This window comes from Symphalangus syndactylus, chromosome 8 (assembly GCF_028878055.3).
Source record: "Symphalangus syndactylus isolate Jambi chromosome 8, NHGRI_mSymSyn1-v2.1_pri, whole genome shotgun sequence".
Taxonomy (NCBI): domain Eukaryota; kingdom Metazoa; phylum Chordata; class Mammalia; order Primates; family Hylobatidae; genus Symphalangus; species Symphalangus syndactylus.
Window position 1 is genome coordinate 37,195,442 of NC_072430.2, and position 23,514 is coordinate 37,218,955.

The following is a 23,514-nucleotide window of genomic DNA, read 5'->3' on the forward strand; positions in this document are numbered from 1 at the left end:
TGCTGTGAGAATTAAAAGGAAATGTATGTAAAGCATGTTGCAAATCTGTGGCACATAATCATCCCTCAATATATGATTTGTTATAACAAGTACCTGATTTGGAAGAGTTAAACTAAAAAGAAGGCAAACTCCACAAGAATTACTTCCCTACAGAATTTTTGGTGTCAAATATTTTCAAATATCCTTTTCAAAATAAAGCTTTAATGTTTGCACTTCAGCCGTTTGACATATGATCCCTTCAAGATTTCCCCAGGTGCCTTTCCTCTTATCACTTATTTCCTCCTTGCTGCAAAAGCCACAGTGTTATTTTGGGGCTCACTCTTCCCCGTGTGATCCAGGCCTTCCCACGTGTCCACCCTCTGTGTGATCTCCGCTTCTCTGTAATGTTGTTCTTCCTTTTATTTCTACCTACCCTCTTCCTCCCACTCCCCATCCCCATCTCCTCTCATTCCTCTCATGTTTAGTTATTTATTTCTAAGTAGAGAACATAAAACTCAATGTTTTTGAAGCCAGAATGCTAGAATATTTGATTTTTTAAAATTCTGTTCATTTAAACATACATATGTGGTGTCCCCACACAGCTCAGAGGACAGGGAGGAGGTTTGGGAGGACAATTTCACTGCACAACACAGGAACATTGTCATCCCGTCAACAGGAAAGTCATGCTATTATTAATATCTCCGATGCTCAAGAAACTTATGACATAGTAATCCTTCCGTATACAACCTATAGAATTGCCAGTGTTTGTTTATAAAATTGTAGACATTTTAGACCATCCTTGAACCCCCATGCCTAAGAATGAATTTATTATTCCCAAAAGATCTAAAAGTAACAATCACTGTTCTAGTCACCACCCACAGGAGGCCTGACTTAGTATACTGATTTGCAACCGTTGCTTAAACAACCACATCATAACAGGACCACATATTAGGCTTCTTTCCAACTAAAACTCAAGCCAGTTTCTAGTTGAATGACTTCCCAAAGAAATTGTTCCATGTTGCGTTCATACAACATACTTTATGAACTTCAAACAGGTATTTATATCTCATTAAATGTATTCTTTTTGTTTCATAACAGCATCCAAACATGGTAAGAAAATGTTTAACTCTAGGATTTTTTTGTTTCTGGTAGGAGATACCTCTCTTAGCTTTGTGTTATCTGCAAATTTAATAAGCATATTTTTTGTGCATTCATTCTAGTCTCTGAATAGGAAGATTATGATGGAGCTATAAAATATCTAAAAATACTTTGAAACTCCTCTGTGTAAGAGGTGAGGTTTGATTCTTCAACCTTGATTGTGGGCTGGACTTAGTGAATTGATTCTACAGAGTAAAATACGGTAGAAGCAACAGTGTGTGGACTTAGAGACTGAGTCATAAAAGGTGCTCTCTCTCGGACCACTCATTTCGAGCAAGCTAGAGTCATGTCATGAAGACACTTAAGAAGTTCTATGGAAACATACATAAGGCAAGGAACTGAGCCGGAGAGTAACTGATGCTTCCAGTCAACATCCATGTGAGTGAAACATTTCCAGGTAATCAGATCTTCCAGGCCTAGATAACACTGAGATGACTGCAGCCCTAGTTCATACCAAGTGCAACTCATCAGACACCTTAAGCCAGAATCACTCAACTAAGCTGCTATCAAATTCTGACCTATAGAAACTGTGAGATAATAAATGTTACTTTTATTATTTAAGTTTACCTCAAACTTTACAGCATAACCAGAAAGCTTCAAATGATGGACCACAGGCAGGTCTCTTTAAGATCCCTTCATAGTTCTCTGTACATTACAGTATACTTCTTCAGGGAAATGAAGATATACTGTGCACAGTATTTATAATATCCTCCTGATCTGCCAATTTGCTATTGCTATCCAAGAGAAAGTTACACTAGCATGCATGAGTTCTTTCTGTTTGTTTGTTTGTTTGTTTTTTAATGAGCACAGGTTAGTTCTCAGCCATCACCATATTCTTTTTTAAATCTAGCTAAATGTGTACCAATTTTTGGTCAAATGAAACACTGGAGAAATTTTATATATCAGTCCTGAGTTTAAGAGATCCATCCTATTATACAATATAAAATTTAGGACACTTTTCCCAAACTAGTTTTCTATTCTGACCGACTCCTGTTAATTATTTCTGAGCGAACATTAAAGGGGCTTAGAATTAAAGGGGCTTAGAATTCAAGTTCCTTAAGCACTTCTAATGTTATTCATCTAAAACCCAGAAATTAGTTTCTTTGAAGAACTCTATTACCATTTCCTTACCATGTGAGGGGTGGGAGGGGACTGGATTTTCTTATTTATTTTGTTTGCATTGGTCATTATAGTCTGAAGGAAATTCTTTTTGCTAAATAATACATTAGTGACAGATGTAGATGTCCATTTAGAGAGTGAAGGAATTTCAGGTAATCACCATGGTCCCTTATTAGAGTAAATGCTTTCCCATTTTATAATTAAACAAAAACAGTTTCTGGGAGTAGAGTTCGCTGGGATTTATAGCTTATAATTTGAGAGAAGGAGCCCATAATTTTTAGGTTGTAGAGACCTCAAAGAAAGACCATCTAAGAAATATATTTTCTCTATTTCGATGTTTCTCAAACTTCTGCTTAGAACATCATTAGAAAAAGAACTCATAGTTAGAAAAAGAACTCATAGCAACAAGCAAGCATCTTGAAGACAACTTCCTCCCCATAAAGTTAATAATTAAAGAAAAAATTGTCTACACTCCTATTTGTTTGGCTGCATAGAATTTTTAAGGTTTCTCAAAAATTAAACCAGCTGGCAGCCATGTATCATTTAGTGCAAGATTCAAAGGTCAGATACACACTATCAAAATGTGGTACAAGAATCAAAATTTTCCCAGAGAAGAAATAACCTCAGGGGATGCAGTAGTTGTAGTATGTCTTGAATTCATACAATGCCTCGTTAATTCTACTTGGCAAATTAATTCAGATTGATTTGTTTGTGAGAACTGCAACATGGCCTCAAATCTGGCTACAAACAAAGGATAATGATAAACAACAAAGTACTGAGCTCAGATAAATGTCTAGAGAAAAGTATGGATCAGCATGGGGGCTGTTTTATAACATAACTATCTTAGTTTAAAAAGAAGAAAAGAGGAAAGGGAGAATACATCCTACACAAATATAAGACATTTATAGATCGTAAATGCCAAAAGCAAAGGATAATAAAATATTTGAAAGCATCCAAGGGAACATGAATGTGGATAATTTTTTAAATGGGCATTTAATTTAAAAAAAAATCAATTTGACTTAAAGCAAAATGACCAGACATAGAGAAAAAAGAGAAAAAAATTAAGGCTTGGGATATGGCAGAAAGAATCAAGATTAATTTCAAAAAGCCATGTCCTAAAGAAAAGAAAGGACAATCCCTTAGTGAAAGTCACTGATTTCCAACTTCAGCTTGAGACCTGAATCAGTGTCAGAAGGAGAAAATTTACGAGGGAAATATGATTATTAGAACCAGAGCCTTTCTTCTTTTCCAGTGTGTTAAGTAAGTTGAAAAAAAAAAAAAATAGCTACAATCCGATTTCAAAATCTGTCTCTTGGCAGTGAGACTGTTACTCCTCTTATGACAGTTTGAGTCTATCTTTTCACCCTTGGGGTTGTGGGTGGGCTGTGGGACTTTCTTGGGCATATGGGCACTAGCAAATGTGATATAAGCAGAGGCTTGAAGAGCCATCTGTGTATGAACGCTTGCCCTTGCCTGCTGCCTACACCTGAGATTGCCATGTGAACTTCTATAAGAAAAGAAACCCAGCCATGTGAACCTACTCAGCCATCTGAACTGAGGCCCCAGAGGGGTACATGAGGCCATCAAGATCATCTAGCTCCATCCAAGCCAACCCAGAAGAGAAAAAAACACCCACATGAGCCATGGAAATGTGAGCCAATAAATAACAAAGTTTTGGAGTGGTTTGCAGTGCAGTGAACCTAAATGATATAGCCAGGAAGAACAGGGGTCTGAGAGTGGGTAAAAGAAGCACCATCTCCTATGAGGGTTTCCATCAAGGCTCAGCAGGAGGAGGGAAGCAGCTCCGTTGCAGTCTCCAGAGTCAAAGGAGTTCATGTGTGGCAAAAGCCTTAGGGGTCCAAGGATGGAAACATGGACAGCTGGGCCCCTGTTGCCTATCCTTAGCCCTATTCCTCTTTCTAAGGAAAGAATTACCAAATCCAAAAGAAGAGATGCAATAATGCAGTTCCTGAGAGGAGAGGGTAAGGCCGAGGGAGTTGGGAAAGGGAAGGAAAATTGGAGAAAGGTTGATGCATGTGTTGATGCTTCTCTGATCCTTGATTCTAGACAGAGACTAGGGGAAGGGCAGGGAATGAGGTGGGGATTGACTCCAAGACGATAATGAGTAGAGTTAAGTAGCTCCCTAAAGGGACAAGGAGCTAATTATCTGACCTCCTTCTATCACTCTTAGGATGAGGAGTGGAGAGGAGATCTCTAGGAACAGCAGGCTGGATTCTGAATTTACTAGTAAGACTTTCGGGCACGGAGACCTCTCACCCCATCAATGAATTTTTCATTCCATACATGATTTCACAGAGAGCACTGAAGGATTACCTTCTTTTTTTTTCTGAGCAAACAGGGCCTTCACTTCCATCCTTAACCCTAACATTCCAAAACAAAACCATTTATGTCCCTGCAGGGTATGAATACCCTTTGAATACTGGTAATGAATACCCCTACCTATACTTAGACTAGAAAGGCATTCCTCCACCACATTCCCTACTAACACACAACAATAAAAACAAACCAAAACTCTGATTAAAGATCAAAACTAGACACACACACACAAACAGTCCTACCTTGCAACCTTGGTTTTACTTTTTTTTCTGTTGTTCTGTTTTGTTTTTGAGACAGGGTTTCACTCTCATCACCCAGGCTGGAGTACAATGGCAGATTCTTAGCTCCCTGCAAACTTCACCTCCTGGGCTCAAGCAATTTTCCCACCTTCTCCTGCCTCAGCCTCCCAAATAGCTGTGACTATAGGCATGCATCTGTAGGTGTGAGCCACTGCTCCCAGCCTGCAACCTTGGCTTTTAAAAAGCAGGCACTGCCTCTTTAGCCCCTTTTAAAGTTTATGGATTATCAAAAAGCAGCCTTTTAAAACTCATTGAGAAGAGGTTAGAAATCATTTCCCTAGGATGTTATAGCTGATATTTAAGGGGCATTTCTTTAGCGTGTGAATGGCAGCTAGACTCTAGAGCAAAGATCCCCAAATGATCAAGATCCAGGGACTAAGGGGTTAACAAAAGTAAGGACAATCAGCATTGCTAAATGCTGTGATTTACAACTCAAGTGACAATCAATCATTAGAAGTAACTTATAGTTACGTCATGACTCAAATATTATTCATATTGTAAATATGATGGCCAGAATAGCATTTTTTAAAATTACGGCTTTACAAAAACACTTTTAAGAAAGTGGCCAATGATTATGTAAAATTATGCACAAATGTTAAATATTTATCTGGCACCCAGATTCTGCTACTCTGTATTGAATATTAGTCCTTAAAGTATTTTTTTCCTATGAAATTAAAATCACCTTAGAAGCAGTGCTTTTTCTTTTTTAAGCTTTTTACTCCATTCTACTTCCATAATTCCCTCCTTAACACACAATGAAACCAAACATTGACATATCTTAAGTGCTCAAGAATACTCAAAAAGTTGACAGCTATTGGCCATGTCAAAAGATGGCAGGTATCCAACAAACTATTAAACTATTAGCTTTGAAGGTTTTGATGTTCAGAAAGGTTCTTATAACCTTTATAACATTTGAGACATATCCATAAAATAGCAATGCCTCTTCCTTCTTTTAGCTATTTCATATGACTTTATATATAATATTAAATCTTGGCTATCTGAGGAACATGTCTAAAGATTATAGGTGATTTTACATTTAAAGATATTCATTGAATATTAACTACATGCTAGGGCAAAGGCAATACTTTTTATATTTGCCCATTGATTGATAGGTGTGTGTGTATAGAGAGATTTTATAAATATCTCAAATGAAAGCATGCTTTTGTATGTGCCATAGAACCTTGCACCTTGCAACAAGAAATAGCTCCTAGACATGAGATATAAGAAAAAAATCCATGATTTAAAGAAATTATTCAAAATAATTTCAACTGACAACCCTAATAATAAAAGATGTGAATGAAAAAAAAATTTAAGCCAAAGAGGAGAAATCAGATCTATTATCTTGGTGGAAGAGAGATAAAGTCTCTCATTTTAAATTAGATGAATAAAATTAAACTAGTACATACTGTTAGAAATGTCTGAACTAAGCAGGGAAATGGACCAGGTGACCTAGTATTTTCACCATTCTAATTACTAGGTTCCTTTGAATTTCACTCCTTCAGAAACCTGCTTTTATCTTTGCAATAATGATCCAAGAGATTAAAAGAAGGCCTCTGAGTGACTTGATTTGCCTACTCAAGTTCATGCAGTATCTATTGATGTACCATTGCTGTCTTGTCAAAAAGCACTTACAACATTAGTAAGTATAAGGTGTAATTAGGACAAGAGATGGACAGGTGAGAAGAAAGCCTGCAGTCTTCTTGGTTTAATGTTTTTATTTCTGACTATCAGGGATGGTGGCTTTTAAAAATCACATTCAAATCCTCACAAGTGCTTAGACTTCTGAACAAGGGTTGAAATTTTTCATCTAACCCAAACAAGAATGCTGTCCAAAGATTTACTTTTGATTGTGAATTATAGAGGATATATACTAAACACAGTGAGTAGCAAAGACATATGTAGATTTCCTCTTTCCTTAACCTGGGTTTAAACTTGGTCTGATTGAATAATGGTTCAAGTCCTATTATTCAGTTTCTACCACAGAGATTTATAGAGAAGGATGCTTAATGAATACTTCCAGAGGAGAATTTGAGCAGTTTCTATAAACAAAGGAAAGCAGGTATTAGAGTTGCTTCTGTCCTTACAGTTTGGCTATGTCACTTGGGACTTCACTTCCAAATGGCAGTGAGGTTTGAAAGTATACAGTAATTGCTCAAACTCTTGGTCCCTTTAATCAACAGCTTGCTTATTCTAAGTAGCTGCAGGTGCCAGTGGAGTAGGGGGAGGTTGGAAGAATAAGAGTGGTGAGTGGCACAAATCAAAGAATCAAAGCCAGAAGAGGGAGGAACAAAGTACAATTATATCGATTGTTTAATTTGATCAGAAAATTAAAGCCACTGTAACCTGACAGAAAGCTACAGTTATATAATTATGCAGCCACAGAATAAGCTAGATTTACTTTCTGAATAGTTCAATAATGTTTTGGCCTATGTGTTCATCAACGATACCTACAACCATTATCTCATTTCAACAAGACCACTAGGAAGGTTGGCTTGGAACAAGTCTCTTAGAAGAATTACAACTACTGGAAATGGAAATAAAACAAGAGAATTGTCCGTGAAGGTCTGGGATCAGGGTTGGTCAGGACTCTCAGTTAATATGTTGGCAAAGCACCTCACTCAGTTTAGCTGACTTATTTCAAGAACAGATCTATTAAGAGTATTCCAAAATTCCCTTTATAGACCTACTTGTAGCTCAAAATTCTGAGGTCATAGTGGGGGAAAGTCACGAAATGAAGCAAAACTATTAGATTTCACTTGGTTTGCCTCCTCTAGGAGAGCTCAATTACTCCCTGAGAACAATATATTGCCTTTATTTTTACCAATTCTAGAGATCCAGTGCCACCCACACCACAGAAAAAAATTCAGTAAAATAATCCAGCTATTCATTTTGTAAACCTAAAGACATTTTAGTTCTATTTTAGCTTGTATTTTACTTACATAAATTTTTATTTTATTTGAAACAGCACCTCACAACAGTTTTATAAAGGTATAAAAATGAAGTAATAAGATTTCTAAACCTTGGCTAAGATTTTAGATTTGCTTTTTACATATATATCTATATTAGATTTATATGTATTTTTCTGTCAAGGACACTGAAATCTTCTTCCTCCCATTTATCATTTTGTTTAATTATACTTGGAAATCCACCCTTTGAGACCAATAAGGAATCATCGTACTAATATAAAAAATATTTCAATAAAATTGTATTTGTCTCAATAAAGAAACATTTCTAAAGTAAAAGCTTAAAAGTTTTGTAGTAAATGATATTTTTCTTTTGTTATAAAAGTAAATTATTTATAGTTAGTTAATGCTTGTCAAGGATGCTGTATAACAACTCATATTTTTGTTGTGTATATGCAGTCATTGAAGTCAGAAAGCTCCAAAAACCTAAGTTGTACAGTTTAATATTTACTGATTACCTACTATGTTTCTTTCCTTTTTAAAAGAGGATTAAGAAAACTGTGACCACTTTTCTTGCACTATAGGGCCAAATCTGGCAGTATATGCTTTCTATTCTGGTAGTTAGAACTTTGATAACTTAATTGGAGTCAAAATTGAGGTCAGCAAACTGTGAAGGGGGTCCCTATTTTGTAAATAACCCAGTGTGCTTTAGTTTGGCTTTTTTACAAAAAGTATATATTTAAGGTATATATACATATAAGGTATATATGTAATCTTGATATACATATAAACAGTGAAATGACTGTAGTCAAGCAAAGTAACATGCCCATCATCTCATATAGTGATTGTTTCTCTCCCTTTCCTTTCTTTCTTCTTTGTGGTATGAATACCTAAAATCTACTCTCAACATAAGGACTATATTTAATAAGATTGTATTATTATATATTGATAATATAGTCCTTATGTTGTACATTAGATATCTAGACTTATTCATCCCTTATAACTTTGCACAGAAAAAAAAAATACTATACAATCTCACTTACATGTGGAATCCAAAAAGCAAAAAACAAAAGTGAAGGAAATACACAGAAAGAGAAAGTAAAATGGTGGTTACCAGGCGTGGTGGGGAATAGGAGGATGTAGGTCAAAATTTATTTTAAATACTACATGGTTTTAGGCATATGCACATCTATAAAAACTGATAGCCTGGTCTTGCTGCTTTAATAAATAGGGGATCTGATTCTAAAATCTCTAAAACTCAATAGCATGAAGTGGGCTGAGCCACCTCTAAAGTGGGCTAGTCCGTCCTCAGAACATCAGATCAGTGGCTTGAAAATGGAACTGAAGCTCAAGCAGGAAGTTCTCAGCAGCAAGATAGGGACAAGCAATGCTGAGATAATGAAGGGAATGCTCTCTAAGACTTAGAAGACAGACATATCAGGGAGCGGGTAGGAGAAAAGATCAATGCGAGGCATCAACTGTCACCTTTATGCATAACGGCTATGAGAAATAGGCTAGGGTGGCTAATCAAAATTCTCAAATTTAAAAGAAAAGTATTCACTATTTTTTTTAGGAGAGGGGGTGTATTTAAATCACCACAGCTTATTAAGTAGAAGTAACAGAAGTAAAGAAACAATGCTTTCTGTCTGTCATCTTCAAATCTTGCTCTAGGCAAGGTATGGCAAAATATAAATGAAGCTAGAACGGAATCTGTATCTTTGGTGTTGAATTAGAAAAATGGTATTTAGCTGTTTTGTTGTTTGTCATTTTTAACTATAGGTAAATGGAGTGCCTGTCCTTCTTATGTATTGTATCTCTTTATTTCTTTATCCTGAATTAACCTCACCAGTAGGTCTATGTCACCCTACATGGTAGTACTATTCTCTGTCTCTCTAGGGATTTAACCCATCCACTTAGAGATTCTCTTGCTCTCTTTATTCCAAACAGATAAGACAATTCAAAAAATAAAGCTGATGGATTAGTAAAAACTGTAGGCTTCCAAATACTTTTGAAGCTGTAGGCTTCCAACTATCCGTGATTTAAATCAGCGGTCCCCCAACTACACCTAATGGGCAAATGTGGTTCATCACAGCTTGTTTTTGTAAAGCAAGTTTTATTAGAATACAGCTGTGCCTATTCATTTATGTATTGTCTATAGTAGATTTTGCATTATAACAGCAGACTGGAATAACTGCAACAAACAGCATACAAATCATATCATATTTATATTAATAAAATATTGAAGTTAATAATATCTAAATATATTTGTATTTAAAACATAGGTTTCTAAAGCCTATGCTACTTGTTATTTGACCTTTGGGGGAAAAGGTTTGGTGATCCCTAATCTAAATAGAGGTATCAGGGTTTCCCTGTCTACATCCAAATGTTGGTTCTGCCACCTACTAGCTGTGCAACACTGGAGTGTGTTACTTAACCACGCAGACTTAGTTTCCTCATCTCCAAAATGGTAATAATAATAATAATAGAACCCCTTTCCAGGATGCTATGATGATTCAAAAACAAATAGTGTATCCCAGTCTTACCTGTTATTAATATTTTTCCCCTAAAATATTTTATGCAAGGATAGGTTGTAATACCCTCATCCCTTCCTCTGGGATATACAGTTTTCAGTTACTTGGAGGCATTTGGAATGAAGATTTCACCACTGAACTCTGAGAAAAACACATTTCTCTAATGTGATTAAAATGAAAACAAAGCTAGTTTAATTAAACATTGAGGCTGGCAATTGTGCATCAGGCAGAAGCACATTACTAGTAAACGTTTAATAATGGGATTACAGAGTGTTCTGCGTGCACTGGGATGTAGGAAATAATAGTACATTTGCATGTGAATTTATATCTGTCAACCATGTGAATTTGAGCTCTGTAGATGATGCAAACTGGAGTGCTCTTGGAAGACATTGGAAAAGTGGAGTGGGTAACCTGGGTATTAGGTTGTGAGGGCAAACAAATCTGTGTGGAATCTCAGAGTTGACCCTTGGTGGACAGTGACCACAGCAAATGTGCTCAACCTCCCTGAACCTTGGTTTATTCATCCATAAACGAAGGAGACTAATACTTCTGCCTTGGAACCACTGAGGAGATGACACTAAGTAAAACAAGGTATGATGAATGTGTTTATTTTGACTGTGTTGAAGGTATCACAGGTGTACGCACATGTCTAAACTCATCAAACTGTATATATTAAGTATGCGCAGGATTTTTTGCCTATCAATCATCCCTCAATAAAACTGTAAAAAAAATTTTTTAAGTAAAAGAAATAATTCCATGATCACTAATTTCCTCAGTGTGAAAGGTATAAGTTGTCATGTCATCTTTCACACTAGGTAGGGGAGCAGAGCTTACTGGCATTGTTCCAGATAATTCAAGGTCACATCCCAAATTGTATTCCATGCTCGCCCCTGTCTGGTCTTCAGGCTCCATCAGGCATTTATGTGTACCCGCTACTGAACTTGGATCTCACCTCAATAGTAGCACCTTCTTTCACTTTGTGGAATTGTAGGTTCAAGATAGTGCAGCGTACGGGAGCTTTGGGTTTGCCTTCTAAGACATACAGGCTTCAGTTCCAGGTATTCATGTGCTAGCTTGACCCTGGGAGAAGCTCCAGATTCTCATTTGTGAAATGATGATAACAGTAATATCTACCCCTTGGGGCTACTGTAAAGACTTGATACAAGAACCCAGTACCCTACCTGGCAATTAATAACTGCTCAATAAAAATGTCTTCCTTGTGTACTTGTATTTCTCTTCAACTACGCTTGAGGATCCTTGAGGTCAGAAGCTGTGTTTCATTTTTCACCATATACCCATCACCTAGTATGAATTCACATATAAAGTAGATGTGGAACAAATATTTGTTGAATAGTGAATGAAGGTGAATGAACAAATGCATAAAGAAATGGCTCCACTCAGAGCTCCCCCGGTGATGAGGATAGGGGAATACTTCTATTATATTAAAGGCAACAGCAGTTAGTAAAAAGGTTTTTACAGTGTTTCTGCTGTTTGAAAGTGCAATATAAATTTTTTGCTAGCCCATGATCAATTGACTTCTATTTGATATACACTTCGGCATTTAAGTTCTGTTGAATTGACATTTGCTACTTATAAACTTAGTCCCTAAGTCTTCTTATGCTGTACTATATATCTACCACTGGCACTTAGTAAACTATGCCATCAAGGCCAACACAGAGCATCAGGGACTTACTGAAAGGCTGTAAAAGTACCATGTGGGAAAGAAATGCATCTTATGGAGAAAACTCTAAATGTCACTGAGAATCCAATCAAATTCATGTTAACTCCATGAACTGAAGACTCAAAGTGCCTCTTTGTCCTTGACTGATTCCCTCCTTCCCCTTCTGACCTCCTTTCCCCTCTCTTCAGCCTGCTGGGATATTGACAGGGATTTTAGAGGAGTGGAAGGTCTTCATCTCTTTGAGATGAGCTGCAATATGATTACAATCGATTGAATGATTTACAGTACAGAGCACCTTTCATTAAGAAGTATAAATGACATACTGTATGTGAATATATATTATTATTATTGGATATTTATGTACCACCTTTCTCAAAGAAGCTCAGTGTTCTTTTTAGACTTTAAATAACTAGAGAGACTCTGCAACCTTGTGCAAAATTTAAATTGAAGAGACTGGAACTTGGAAACTTTTCCTATAAATAAAACTATGCTCTTGCATGGGTGGTAGGACACTTGGTGTTCAGGCAGCTCTGGGGCAGAGGAAAAACACTACAGGGTAATTGTATTTTATGGCTGGGATAATAATTCTAAGTTTTCATAATTAAAGACAACTTCTGCAGGCCAGAATTTGTATTAACTACATAAACTAGAGCTTCCACGTGACAATAGGGAAAACAAAACCTGTAATTCACTAACCAGCTTTGAAATTATGCAATATTTGATGATTGTTTTAATTCAGAAGAATGTATGTTATTACTGGTGCCTCACATAGAGGGAGATGTTATTAATATTTTTATTTATGTCACACTATTTCAAATAAATAAGTAAGTATAATTCAAAAATCCCATAAAGTGTGACTACACTGTATTTCTAATCTTGAAAGATATTATTTAATTAAAATAGATGCATTATGGATGGAAATCAAGAAATTCTTTATCTTACATCCCTAGTTAAATTGTACCTAGAAATGACCCTCAAATTTTTAATTATTCATTTTACTGAGTCCCTAGACTATAATATTTATAATATTTGACTATAATATTTATAATATTTAACATATGGCTAAATAAATATGATGTGCTTTCTAATTAATTTTTAAAATTCCAACTACTTCTTTAAATCCCAAGATAGTCTACTAAAAATGGGGAAAATGTAAACCAGGACCCAGACTCAAATATACATCCTATAAAGTCCTACAGAAGGTTGCAGCAAAATTATTCTTTTGCTCAACAGCCCTGTAGACCAAAAGCATTGCCCTGTTCACAAGTGAATTCTAGATAAATAATATCTTTGGTTACTATAATTGTTATTATCTGATGTAAATCCTTATAATTATAAAAAGCTCCTTTGTGTATGTTAATTCCTTTATAAATAACCTTGAGCTATGTATTAACCTAATGTTTTGGGGGTAAGTTTCTATGTGCCCTGTGTCCATGTGTTCCCTCCATCTCAAATGTTTTATGTATTTTGATCTGGTCTCTTTGTCTTCTGGGTGGTTATGTTTAATTTTAGCATTACTCCAAGCTCCGGTTGCCTTGAAATGCTTATCAACTTCTTAGAGACATTTATGAGAGAGAGAAAAAGGCTCTAGGTTTGATAGCAGTAATTGTATTTAACTTATAAGATACAAGACTATTTATCCTGTGGTTGGGAATTCACAGAGAAGAAAGGAAGTTTCCTTGATAAAACAAAAATTAAATAAAAAAAATACTAAGCACCTTCTTGCCACTCTCTCACTCCCCAAGCAAGACTATTAAATGGCAAAACAAACCTTCATTTACAAATTCTTTCTTTTTGCATAGATATGGCGCTAGAAGGTAAAACAAGATCACAAAAAGAAAGAGGCTGGCAAGGCTTCCAGAGGCCACACCGATGACATAGATAAAGCCAAATGTGTATAGATGCCCAAGGAAATGCTGACTTCTAGACTGGGCAGAAATTAGAGATTTAACCTGAGGGGAGAATTCTATAATTAAACTTGAGAGAAAAATTCTAAATTGTCAAGATTTGAGTTAAACCCAGAATTTCTAGGATATGCAACTGTTCTAGGGTGTTTACGAGAATCTAAGGAAGGAGCAGAGTGTGATCAAACATTAAGACTCTTAAGTCAGATGGTCCTGGGTTGAATACCAGCATTTCCCAAACTAAGCTACACTCCCATAGACTGTTCCTAATCTAAAAAATGGGAATAAGACCAACACTGTCCTAACGGGTGGTTTCAAGACTAAGTAGGATGCTGCCCATGAAGTGGGGAGTATGCATAAATGTTCGGCAAATGGCAGCCATCACCACATGGGTGAGTTTGGCTGAGAGACGGTGAATGGCACCATCTGCCACTTTCTACACCTCTGGGAGAAAGTGTTTATTCAGTGCACAAGTCTCTCACTTTGGAACTGTTTCTACTATTGTGGAATTCTCCATGAAGGATGAGAAAGCAAGATGGAAAATCTCTTAGTCCCGTATTCTCACCTTTCATAAGTAAACTTCATTGTAAAAAGTCTTCTCAAGATAAAAAAATGGTCCTAAAATGTATACAGGTTGTAGATAATCCAGACAATACACCTGCAGGTACAATTATTATTCATGCAATGCTTTAAGGTATTCAAAGAACTTTCCACTTTCTAAGACAGAACAATGAACACAATCCCCATTTTATAGGTCATGTAACAGGCTTCTTAGGGTCAAGCTTGTTGATAGATTTGCACCATAGCCATGCTGTCAGAGCATACAAATATAGCTTAAGAAAGGGTAGTTTGCCATGTGTGTTTAGGAAACATACCTCTAGCCAGTACTTTCTTTTTTTGTGAAGTGTCTTATAGTAATGTCAATCTGAGCATTCACTTGGTTTTAATGCGAGAAAATGCATATATATGATCATGGAGATCAAAGCATAGAGAAACTTCTCGACAATGGGAACCTTCTCAAGGTTGTGGGCAAGTTGGCAAGTGATAGGGCTAGGGGCCCTTGGTTATACCCAGAAAGTCTAACTCCAAAACCCTTATGCTTAATCATCACCCTCTAATGCCTCTCCAACAGCTGCTTGGATAGAGTGGAGTTCTTATCCCTATGACTGTATAATATCAAAACTCATTAGATGAGTTCAGAAGGTACATGAAAGTAAATGCCCACCGTTTACATGGTAGAAAACACATAAAAGGAAATAAAAGATGGCATATTGTAGTCCTGCACTGGCTAATATTAGCCTCTAACCTACAGCCTCATAGTGTTGGAGTGAGGATTGAATGAGAAATGTATTTAAAGCCTTCAGTGCCTAGGACATAATTAAATAATAAAACAAATTTCAGAATCTCCATCATACCAGCCACACTGCTCAATAGCAACATATGGTTAGCGGCTACCATATTGAACAGTACCGGTAGTCAGTCTGAAAGAAGAAAAAAAAGACACATTTTTTAGCTTCTACATATGAGTGAATGTCAAACTTAGCTACACAGAGAATCACCTTAAGAGCTTTTAAAAAAAAAACAACAAAAAAATGCCTGGGCCAGTGTTTCTCAATTTACAATGTACCCATAGTACTTGGGGATCTGATTTTGCAGGTATGGGGTGGCACCTGAGAGTCTGCATTTTTAACAAGCTCCCAGGGGAAGCTGATGCTGCTGATCCATGAACCACACCCCAGATCAGTTAAATTAGATGCCCTGAGACCAGTGCCCGGGCACTGGCAATTTATTAAACTTCCCAGGGGATTCTCAATTTCAGCCAGGTTGCAGACCATTGCTTTACATAAATATGTATATGTAAGTGCCTATTGAAAACATTCTTTTAAAACATTTTTGTTAACCGAAGACAAACTGCATAATGTGGAAATTCCCTTGGAAATAGAAACTCACAAACACATGAATCCTAATTCATTTCTGACAAATTGGAAAGGATGGCTATTTAGCAGTGCGAATATTCAAGATACGCTAGTTTGAGTGATTAACTGATACATTTTGTGACTGAATGTTGGAGCACCTTATTTAGAAGATGGTTTTAAAATGTTCCTCACAATGTTCAAACACATTCATTAAGTAAGGCTTTCTCTGGTTGCCCTTATATCTCTGTAGTCCTGAAACCTTGTTCAAATATGGCTTTCCTTCTTGATTGTATTTATACTTCTTATTCCCTCTGCAGGACTCTGCTGTCTCTGTTTTTCCCCCTGTTGAACTAAAGGCAACGCTAGTCCTGAACGGATGAATGAGCAGGTAGATGGGGCTTGTTTTAATGCATGCTTCGAATCTGGCAAGGCCTCAAATGTTTGCAGGCAAAGACATAAAGAAAAGGAAAGTAAACCTCCTGGCTAGGAATTAATGAAAACCCAAGGCCTGAGAAATTTCAGCATCATGTCAAGTACATAGACTTCTTTTTAATCCTTTAAAGTCTCAATAATTTAGGATGAGATGTGGACAAAAAAAAAAAAATCTTTCTTATACCCATGTATACTGTCTAAATTATAAAAACATGATGAGCATTTACAACAAAATATGTTGGAAACTTTCTCTAAGTAAGTCAGCGGCTCTTATATGGGGGTGATTTTGCTGACCAGAGGGTATTTGCCATTTGTGGAAACATGAGAGTGACATTCAGGGGGTAAAAGTCATGGATGCTGCTAAACATCCTACAATGTGCAAAACAGTACCCCGCCCTCTTCCTTACACACCAACAGCAAAGATGTGTCCAGCCCCAAATGTCAATAGGTTGACAAACCTTACTAAATAGACTACTCCAGGCAGAGATTTCCATTTGAGAATATGTTTTTACAAAAAGAAATACTGTCATTATTAATTAATAAAAATCATGGCTCTGAGAAATAGGAAAGTGAGCAGAAAGTTTGAGATTGTGCAGTCTGAGGATCAGGATAGAAAAGCGTTGGCTCTGCTCCTTAAGCTGTGTGACACTGGGAAAGTTATTTAGCCTTTCAGAGCCTTGATAACGTAACCTTAAAATGGGTATGGCAGGAGTAATAATACCAAACCCTGTCCTTCACAGGATGGAGTGAGGTTCAAATGTAATAATGTATATGAAAGTATTTTGATCATCAATAAGTACTATAGCAATGTTTTCTCTTCCAGCCCCTATAAAGACAAGTTTCTGTGGAATTTGACAAACTCAAATATAAAGAGAGTTTTCTAATGTAACATCCTTGAACGGGAGCTACTTTTACCTCTTTTCATGTTCTAAGTTGGGTGGTCAAATAAATAGGATTTAAATGTAGGTCATCCGTGTGCATTTTAAAGACTGAAGAAGAGGAATTCTGTGAAGAGCACTTCAACTGAGTTGGTATGCAATGTCAAGAAAAAAGCTACTTGAGACCCTACTCTCCTCAGCACCCCCTGGCATGCCAAGATTGAAGCTGTGTATCAGTCTGCATGTCCCAGGAAGCCTAGATAGGACCGGAAAAGCCTTTACTGGGCCATGCTCAGAGATCTTACAGCAGTGACAGTACCACCGGCCACCCACTCACAGCAGAGAGAAGATATGGAACAATCCCAGTCAGCTCAGCCTTCCAGGGGGCCTAGAGCTGTGGCTAAAATTAATTCCTCATACTCAAGTCACCTTTCACCTCCCCTCCTTTGTTCCTACCACCGCATTGTATAGGGACAACAATCAGAGACTTTATAAGGAACATTTGTCAGTGCCTGGATGATAGCTCTGGGCTGATTCTTCTTTTATTTCCCTCTCCTGTTTCTTTTCTATTTTCAGGTTCAAAGAAAGAAGTTGCTTTTGTGTTCTATCTCCCAGAATTTAGTGATATAAAAGATTCCGATTGCTATAGAACTATTTTCATTCTGTTTCTTCCCTGATTCATAAAGAGCCAGTGCTACATGCCCTGTGCCCAGCTGGGTTCTAAATATTTCACGGTGGGATGTTTCAGTAGAGCCCCATAAATGCCCATGAGAAGATTGTGGAGATGACCCATTCATCCTGGTGCACAGCTGACTCATTCAGAGCTGCTTGGCAGGAACAATTCCCCGAGAGCATGGTCTCTGAGTGAGATAACTTACGTAAATCTTCTATAGGAGCTACTCTGTATGTCTTTACTGTTTAAACATTAGTAATAAGTGAGTAGTGAGACTAAACCCTTGATGATTTCTAAACCTACTGTTATTGATAAAATAGAATGACTTTAGAAAACAAAAGGACACATTTTTGTAGAAACTGTGTCAAGCCTGCCTTAGTTGTTTGATGGCTCAGACATGGGGCATTTTGATCTTATGATTTAAGATAAACATTGCCAGATTTTTCTCATGATACTTTAAATTATTAATAGTTAAATTGATCCTTTTAATAGCACAGGGAAGCAGACAGGAGAGAACATAAGGTAACCAAGGCTCAAAAAGTGAGCTGCTCCTATGAAGTCTTGGCAGAGTGGAGCAATCACACAACAACTTTTTAATCGAGGCAGCAAGGTAAGGGGATAGCTCCTTTAAATACTCACTATTCTTTCAGCTGCTTCATGGGAGCACGTTGCCATTGTTGTAAGGAGGACAGCTTGGGGTCACTGGTGCCAATAAAACTTTTAAATGAGGATTTTGAACTCCACAACTCACAATAACCACCTTTGTGTGATCATTGGAAAGTGACCTTTGAGATACGACACTTCTTTAAGAAAGAAAGAAATCTAAGATGACACAAGAAGAAAAATACTCATTTCTAGCTATGCATTTTTCAGAACATCCCCCAATTCTCTGGGGGAGCAATAGTGAAAACTGTGCCCAATTGGAAACAGAAAAATCTTGTCCTAGGTCTTCCTTCACTTGCCATGTGACCTTAGGAAGGGCATAGCACCTCCTTGGGTCTCTGTTTTTATTTGAAATGGAGAATAAAAAATATCTACCTTGTCTAATTTATAGGGTATTTCATCGTCAAAAATATGTCCTAAGTTAAAATGCTCGCCAAATGTTTGGTAATCCTCACAGCTAACATTTATTGAGGATTGACTTAATAGTCCCAGCATTATACATGTGGTCAACTCACTTAATCTTCACATTAACCAGGTATTATCATTACCCTGGTTTTCCAGACTAGGAAACAGGCTCAGGGAGAAGAATGAACATCTTCTTAAAGAACAACAAAACAGAGAAAGTACAAAATGAGAATTTGGGAAGAAAGAATCTAATATATTTTGAAAGCATTACAGAAATCATCAGAGGAGAAAAATAAAAACTCTTAGAAATTCTTACACTTATTTTATGGTTCAGTGTTACTGTATTTTGAATTACATGTGGGGAGAGGCACTAAATATTTCAATGCTTAGGACATTTCAAGGTCTTTAGACTCACAGGTGATGAAACCAAGATCTCAACTCTAGCCAGTTGACTCCAAGGCCCATACTTATAAATGCTATACTGTACCCTGTCCTGTAATAATAACACATATTGTTACTAAATAACAGTTTCCAATGATAATAATAGTTTTCAGGAGGGAGCAATGCTATTAAAGAAAGGTTTAATCTGTTTTGAAAACATATAGGAAGCAACCCATAATTTGGAACTAAAGACACCAAAAGATAGGCGCACAGCAAGAATCTCCGGTTTTGTTACATAGCTGTGGCTTTAAAATGACCATTAAAGAGCCTTCTCATTGCTGGCAGCAAACTTGTAGATTCTATATTGGCTCAAGGCAAGTGGTTAACATCAATTTAGAAATCTCTGAAATTCCTAATAGAAACACAACAAACCCTTCAGCAGCACTAGCAAGGCCAATGATAACACATATGGAGAGAGAGAGTGATTTTTTTCTATGAGCCTATGCACAGCTTTTAAGATATTGGACTGCTTTTATTCCTTTCACCCTCTCCCCCATCCATCAGGGATTAAGCAAGAAGCATTTAAAAATTACGTCTATTAGTGTGTAGTGGTGAATTTGAATGACAAAAATTCCTAGAAGCTGTTAATAGCTTTGGCTTTCTTCAAATACTCAAAGATAACCTCATAAGGGCATTTTTGAGCCTTAATCTAAGAAATTCTGAGACCCCTAGCAATGGCTGAGCTGGCTGTTTTATGGAAACTGAGATGGCAAATCAATAGTGGGTGGAGATTTTTGCCTCAATACCTTGGGGGTCTTGCATGCTGTTTCCAGATGCTCTTACAATTCTTAAACAGATACAGTGGGACTCTAGTGCAGATACTTCTGATAGGCTTTTAAAGAAAATTAATGCTGAGTTAGGTGTGGAGATACAACAGCCTTCGAGTCATTCAAAAGTCTTGGCCTACAAATAGGCAAATTCACTTTGTATATTTCTCACAAGCATAACCGTTATTAGCTAATGGCTCTTAGACATGTGAAAATGTGCTTCAAGCTTCTTTGTTATCGTGCCCACCTCACTGTAAAGGAAGTTAGAGAAAAGTGGTGAAAAAATTGTGAGGAGTTTGGTGTGTAGGATAGAGAGCTGCACATCACTTCATGCCCACATTAGTGAGAAGTGCAATATTCTGACTATTCTCTTGCATCCATCACGTGATAGTGCAATTATGAGGAGTTTGGTGTGTAGGGTAGAGAGCTGCACATCACTTCATGCCCACATTAGTGAGAAGTGCAATATTCTGACTATTCTCTTGCATCCATCATGTGATAGTGCAATTGTGGAGCAATGACCCTTTGCTGAAGGGTAGTCCCTTCCATTCCTGGCACTTTTACGATCAGCACTCAGGACTTTTCCTGGGAGAAGTGAGAGGCAAGAGGGAAAGCTGAGGGATTATTTGAATGATCTCTTTTAAGGAAGGCAACCTTTTCTCCCGTTGTCCTTGATTCAGCCATCTGGCTCTGGGAATTTGTTGCTGAATGTTTCTTGACTGCAAAATTTAAACAGATGATTAACCCCTTTTCCTGCCACACCAGCATGCTTGCTATTAAAATAACTACTAGGATCAACCTTTGAATATCCAGGCAGGCTTAGGGTAAGTGAGAAAATAAAAACTAGCAAAGTCCACCAAATGAATAAAATTCCACCTTAGTTTTTCTCTCATTGTTACCATGACCTGATCTGTGTCTTCAAGTTCAGTAATTGTCCTTTTAGAGTCTCTCTCTGGCATCTGCACCTTCAACCGCACCTGACTAAATGGCACCACAAAGTCTGGGTCTCAAATGGAGCATCTTATGATTATCGACACTAGCTCATGATAGAGATGATCCTTCCCTTCACTGTTCCTCATCTACAGGCCCTGCAAAATCTACAGTAACTGTCTTTGGTATGAGCCAGTCAGGCTGTATCAGTCAAAGGTTGACAAAAAGTGTCCAGTGCATAGTTGGTAAAGTCTCCAGAAGCTCCCTATACTGGATAAAGTCCTAAAGAGATAACTTATCTTCTCATACAAAAAAATCATGATTGTGTACTTCATTCAGTGTTTTGGAATTTGATGACAGTCATGAGAAAAATCACCACTGAAAAGTGAGAATGGGAGAGTCAAAAAGAGTAGGACCATTGAGCCAACAACATGTACCTGTAGGATAATGTTCATTCACTGGCCAGTTGTCCACCTGCAGGGTGGCGTTGCCGCCATTCCTGGTGAAGCGTACCACATGGTATTTGCCGTCATTTACAGGAGTTCTCTCCTCTTTGATGGAGATGTCAACTGTGCCAATATTGAAGACAACTCCAATTTTCCCCTGTTCCTATAATAAGGAAACACAAAAGGCATAGTTATCACCAACCATGAAGTTCTCTCCCTTTAAACTTGATCCTCCAACCAGCAGTAAACCTGTAGGTGCCCAGAGGGAGCTGTCAGCATGAAGATAATAATTAATAGTATTCTATATTTCTCCATGAGCTTTCATCCTGAACATAAAAGCCAATGGCATAAACCACCCAAACTGCTCTCACAGGCTGCACTGCACAGGTTACATCATTCAATTCCCCTCAGTGCAAATCAGGCCTGGAACTACCTAGCAGCTATGCAATGACAATGCAAAGTTTATTTCTGTGAGATAAATTAGGCCTGTTTACTAACAGAGTACACTAAGACACTGGACCTTAAATCATTTATCAATTCAGATTTACAATTAAAGTGGAAATATGTATGAGCTTGTCAGCATATTTTCATGCAATCAAGGCAAAGGGGAGGGGTACAGAATGGTTAGGAGCCAATGCCAGAGGAGCTGGATATATGTATATCCATACATATATATATATATATATATATATATACACACACACATACACATATACATACATACACACACACACACACACATACACACATGCATGCACATAATGGTTCTGCAGTTCCAAACCACATAGAAAAGGTAGCCCCAGTAGAGGCCAGTGAAACTGACCTAGAATTTTCAGAATTAGATGTCTGCCATGCTTCCCAACTTGTAGCCCTACTCCTCAGATTAATCCAAAGAGAGATATATTCAAGACCGGAGCTTATGCAACACAGCAGAAGAGAACCTCTGTGGCCACCAAAGAAAGACTTGTCAGAGGGGAAATTGCAATGAATTCGATAGGAGTAACACTATGGCAGTGAAGACGTTGATATAGTTTGGATGTGTCCCCACCCAAATCTCATGTTCAGTTGTAATTCCCAGTGTTGGAGATGGGGCCTGGTGGGAGGTGACTGGATCATGGGGACAATTTCTCATGAATGTTTTAATACCATTCCCTTGGTCCTGTTCTCGTGATAGTGAGTGAGTTCTTACGAGATCTGGTTGTTTAAAGTGTGTGGCATCTTCCCTGTGTCTCTCTTGTTCCTCCTCCTGTCATGTGATACTCTTCCTCCCCTATTTGCCATGATTGGAAGCTTCCTGAGGCCTCCCCAGAAGCAGATGCTGCTATGCGTCCTATACATCCTGCAGAACTGTGAACCAATTAAAAACTCTTTTCTTTATAAATTACTCATTCTCAGGTATTTCTTTATAGCAATGTGAGAATGGACTAATACAGATAATAATGATGCAAATGGTGATGGTGGTGGTGATATCACCAACCTCCTGGGAAGTGCACTAAAACACTTTGTTTTATATATAATAACGCTATTAAAACTCTGACTCTTCTCTAATAATTGGTTATGACTAAAAGCTGGAACTAGTGTTCACAACGAGACGTGAAATAAATGTAACCTTACTATTCAAGTATAATCAGCCTCTCAAGCTCTTGGAAAGATATCACAGCATTGCAGGGTGTTGGAGGCATGTGTAAGGAGGGAAGGGAGACATCTTGCTCAAATTCTCTAGTTTTCCAAATTATTGGCAATATGTTGGGCATTCAAGGATAATAAAATTCAGTAGTTGTATTAGTCCTTTCTCATGCTGTGAATAAAGACACACCTAAGACTGGGTCGTTTATGAACAAAAGAGGTTTAATTGACTCACAGTTCAGCATGGCTGTGGAGGCCTGGAAAGCAGACACATCCTTCTTCACATGGCAGCAAGAAGGAGAAGTGCCGAGCAAAAGAGGAAAACCCCCTCATAAAACCATCAGATATCATGAGAACTCACTATCATGAGAACAACATGGAGGTAACTGCCCCCATGAGTCAATTACCTCCCACTGGCTCCCTCCC

General features: G+C 37.5%; 1 protein-coding gene and 1 long non-coding RNA gene across 22 annotated transcripts in view; one reads left to right on the forward strand and one right to left on the reverse strand.

The window, feature by feature from the left end:
- The window catches only part of LOC129487602 (uncharacterized), a 242,626-nt gene extending 224,237 nt beyond the window's left edge, over positions 1–18,389 (forward strand). Inside the window, exon 4 of the long non-coding RNA XR_008659385.2 lies at positions 16,145–18,389. This is a non-coding gene — a long non-coding RNA (uncharacterized lncRNA). The remainder of the gene's footprint in view (positions 1–16,144) is intronic.
- Positions 1–23,514, reverse strand: part of NRXN3 (neurexin 3) — a 1,686,195-nt gene that overhangs the window by 175,606 nt on the left and 1,487,075 nt on the right. For all 21 annotated transcript variants that reach the window (XM_055288598.2, XM_055288594.2, XM_055288597.2 and 18 more), the window contains one exon: positions 21,454–21,625. In XM_055288598.2, coding sequence (XP_055144573.1) covers positions 21,454–21,625 — 172 coding nt within the window. The remainder of the gene's footprint in view (positions 1–21,453; positions 21,626–23,514) is intronic.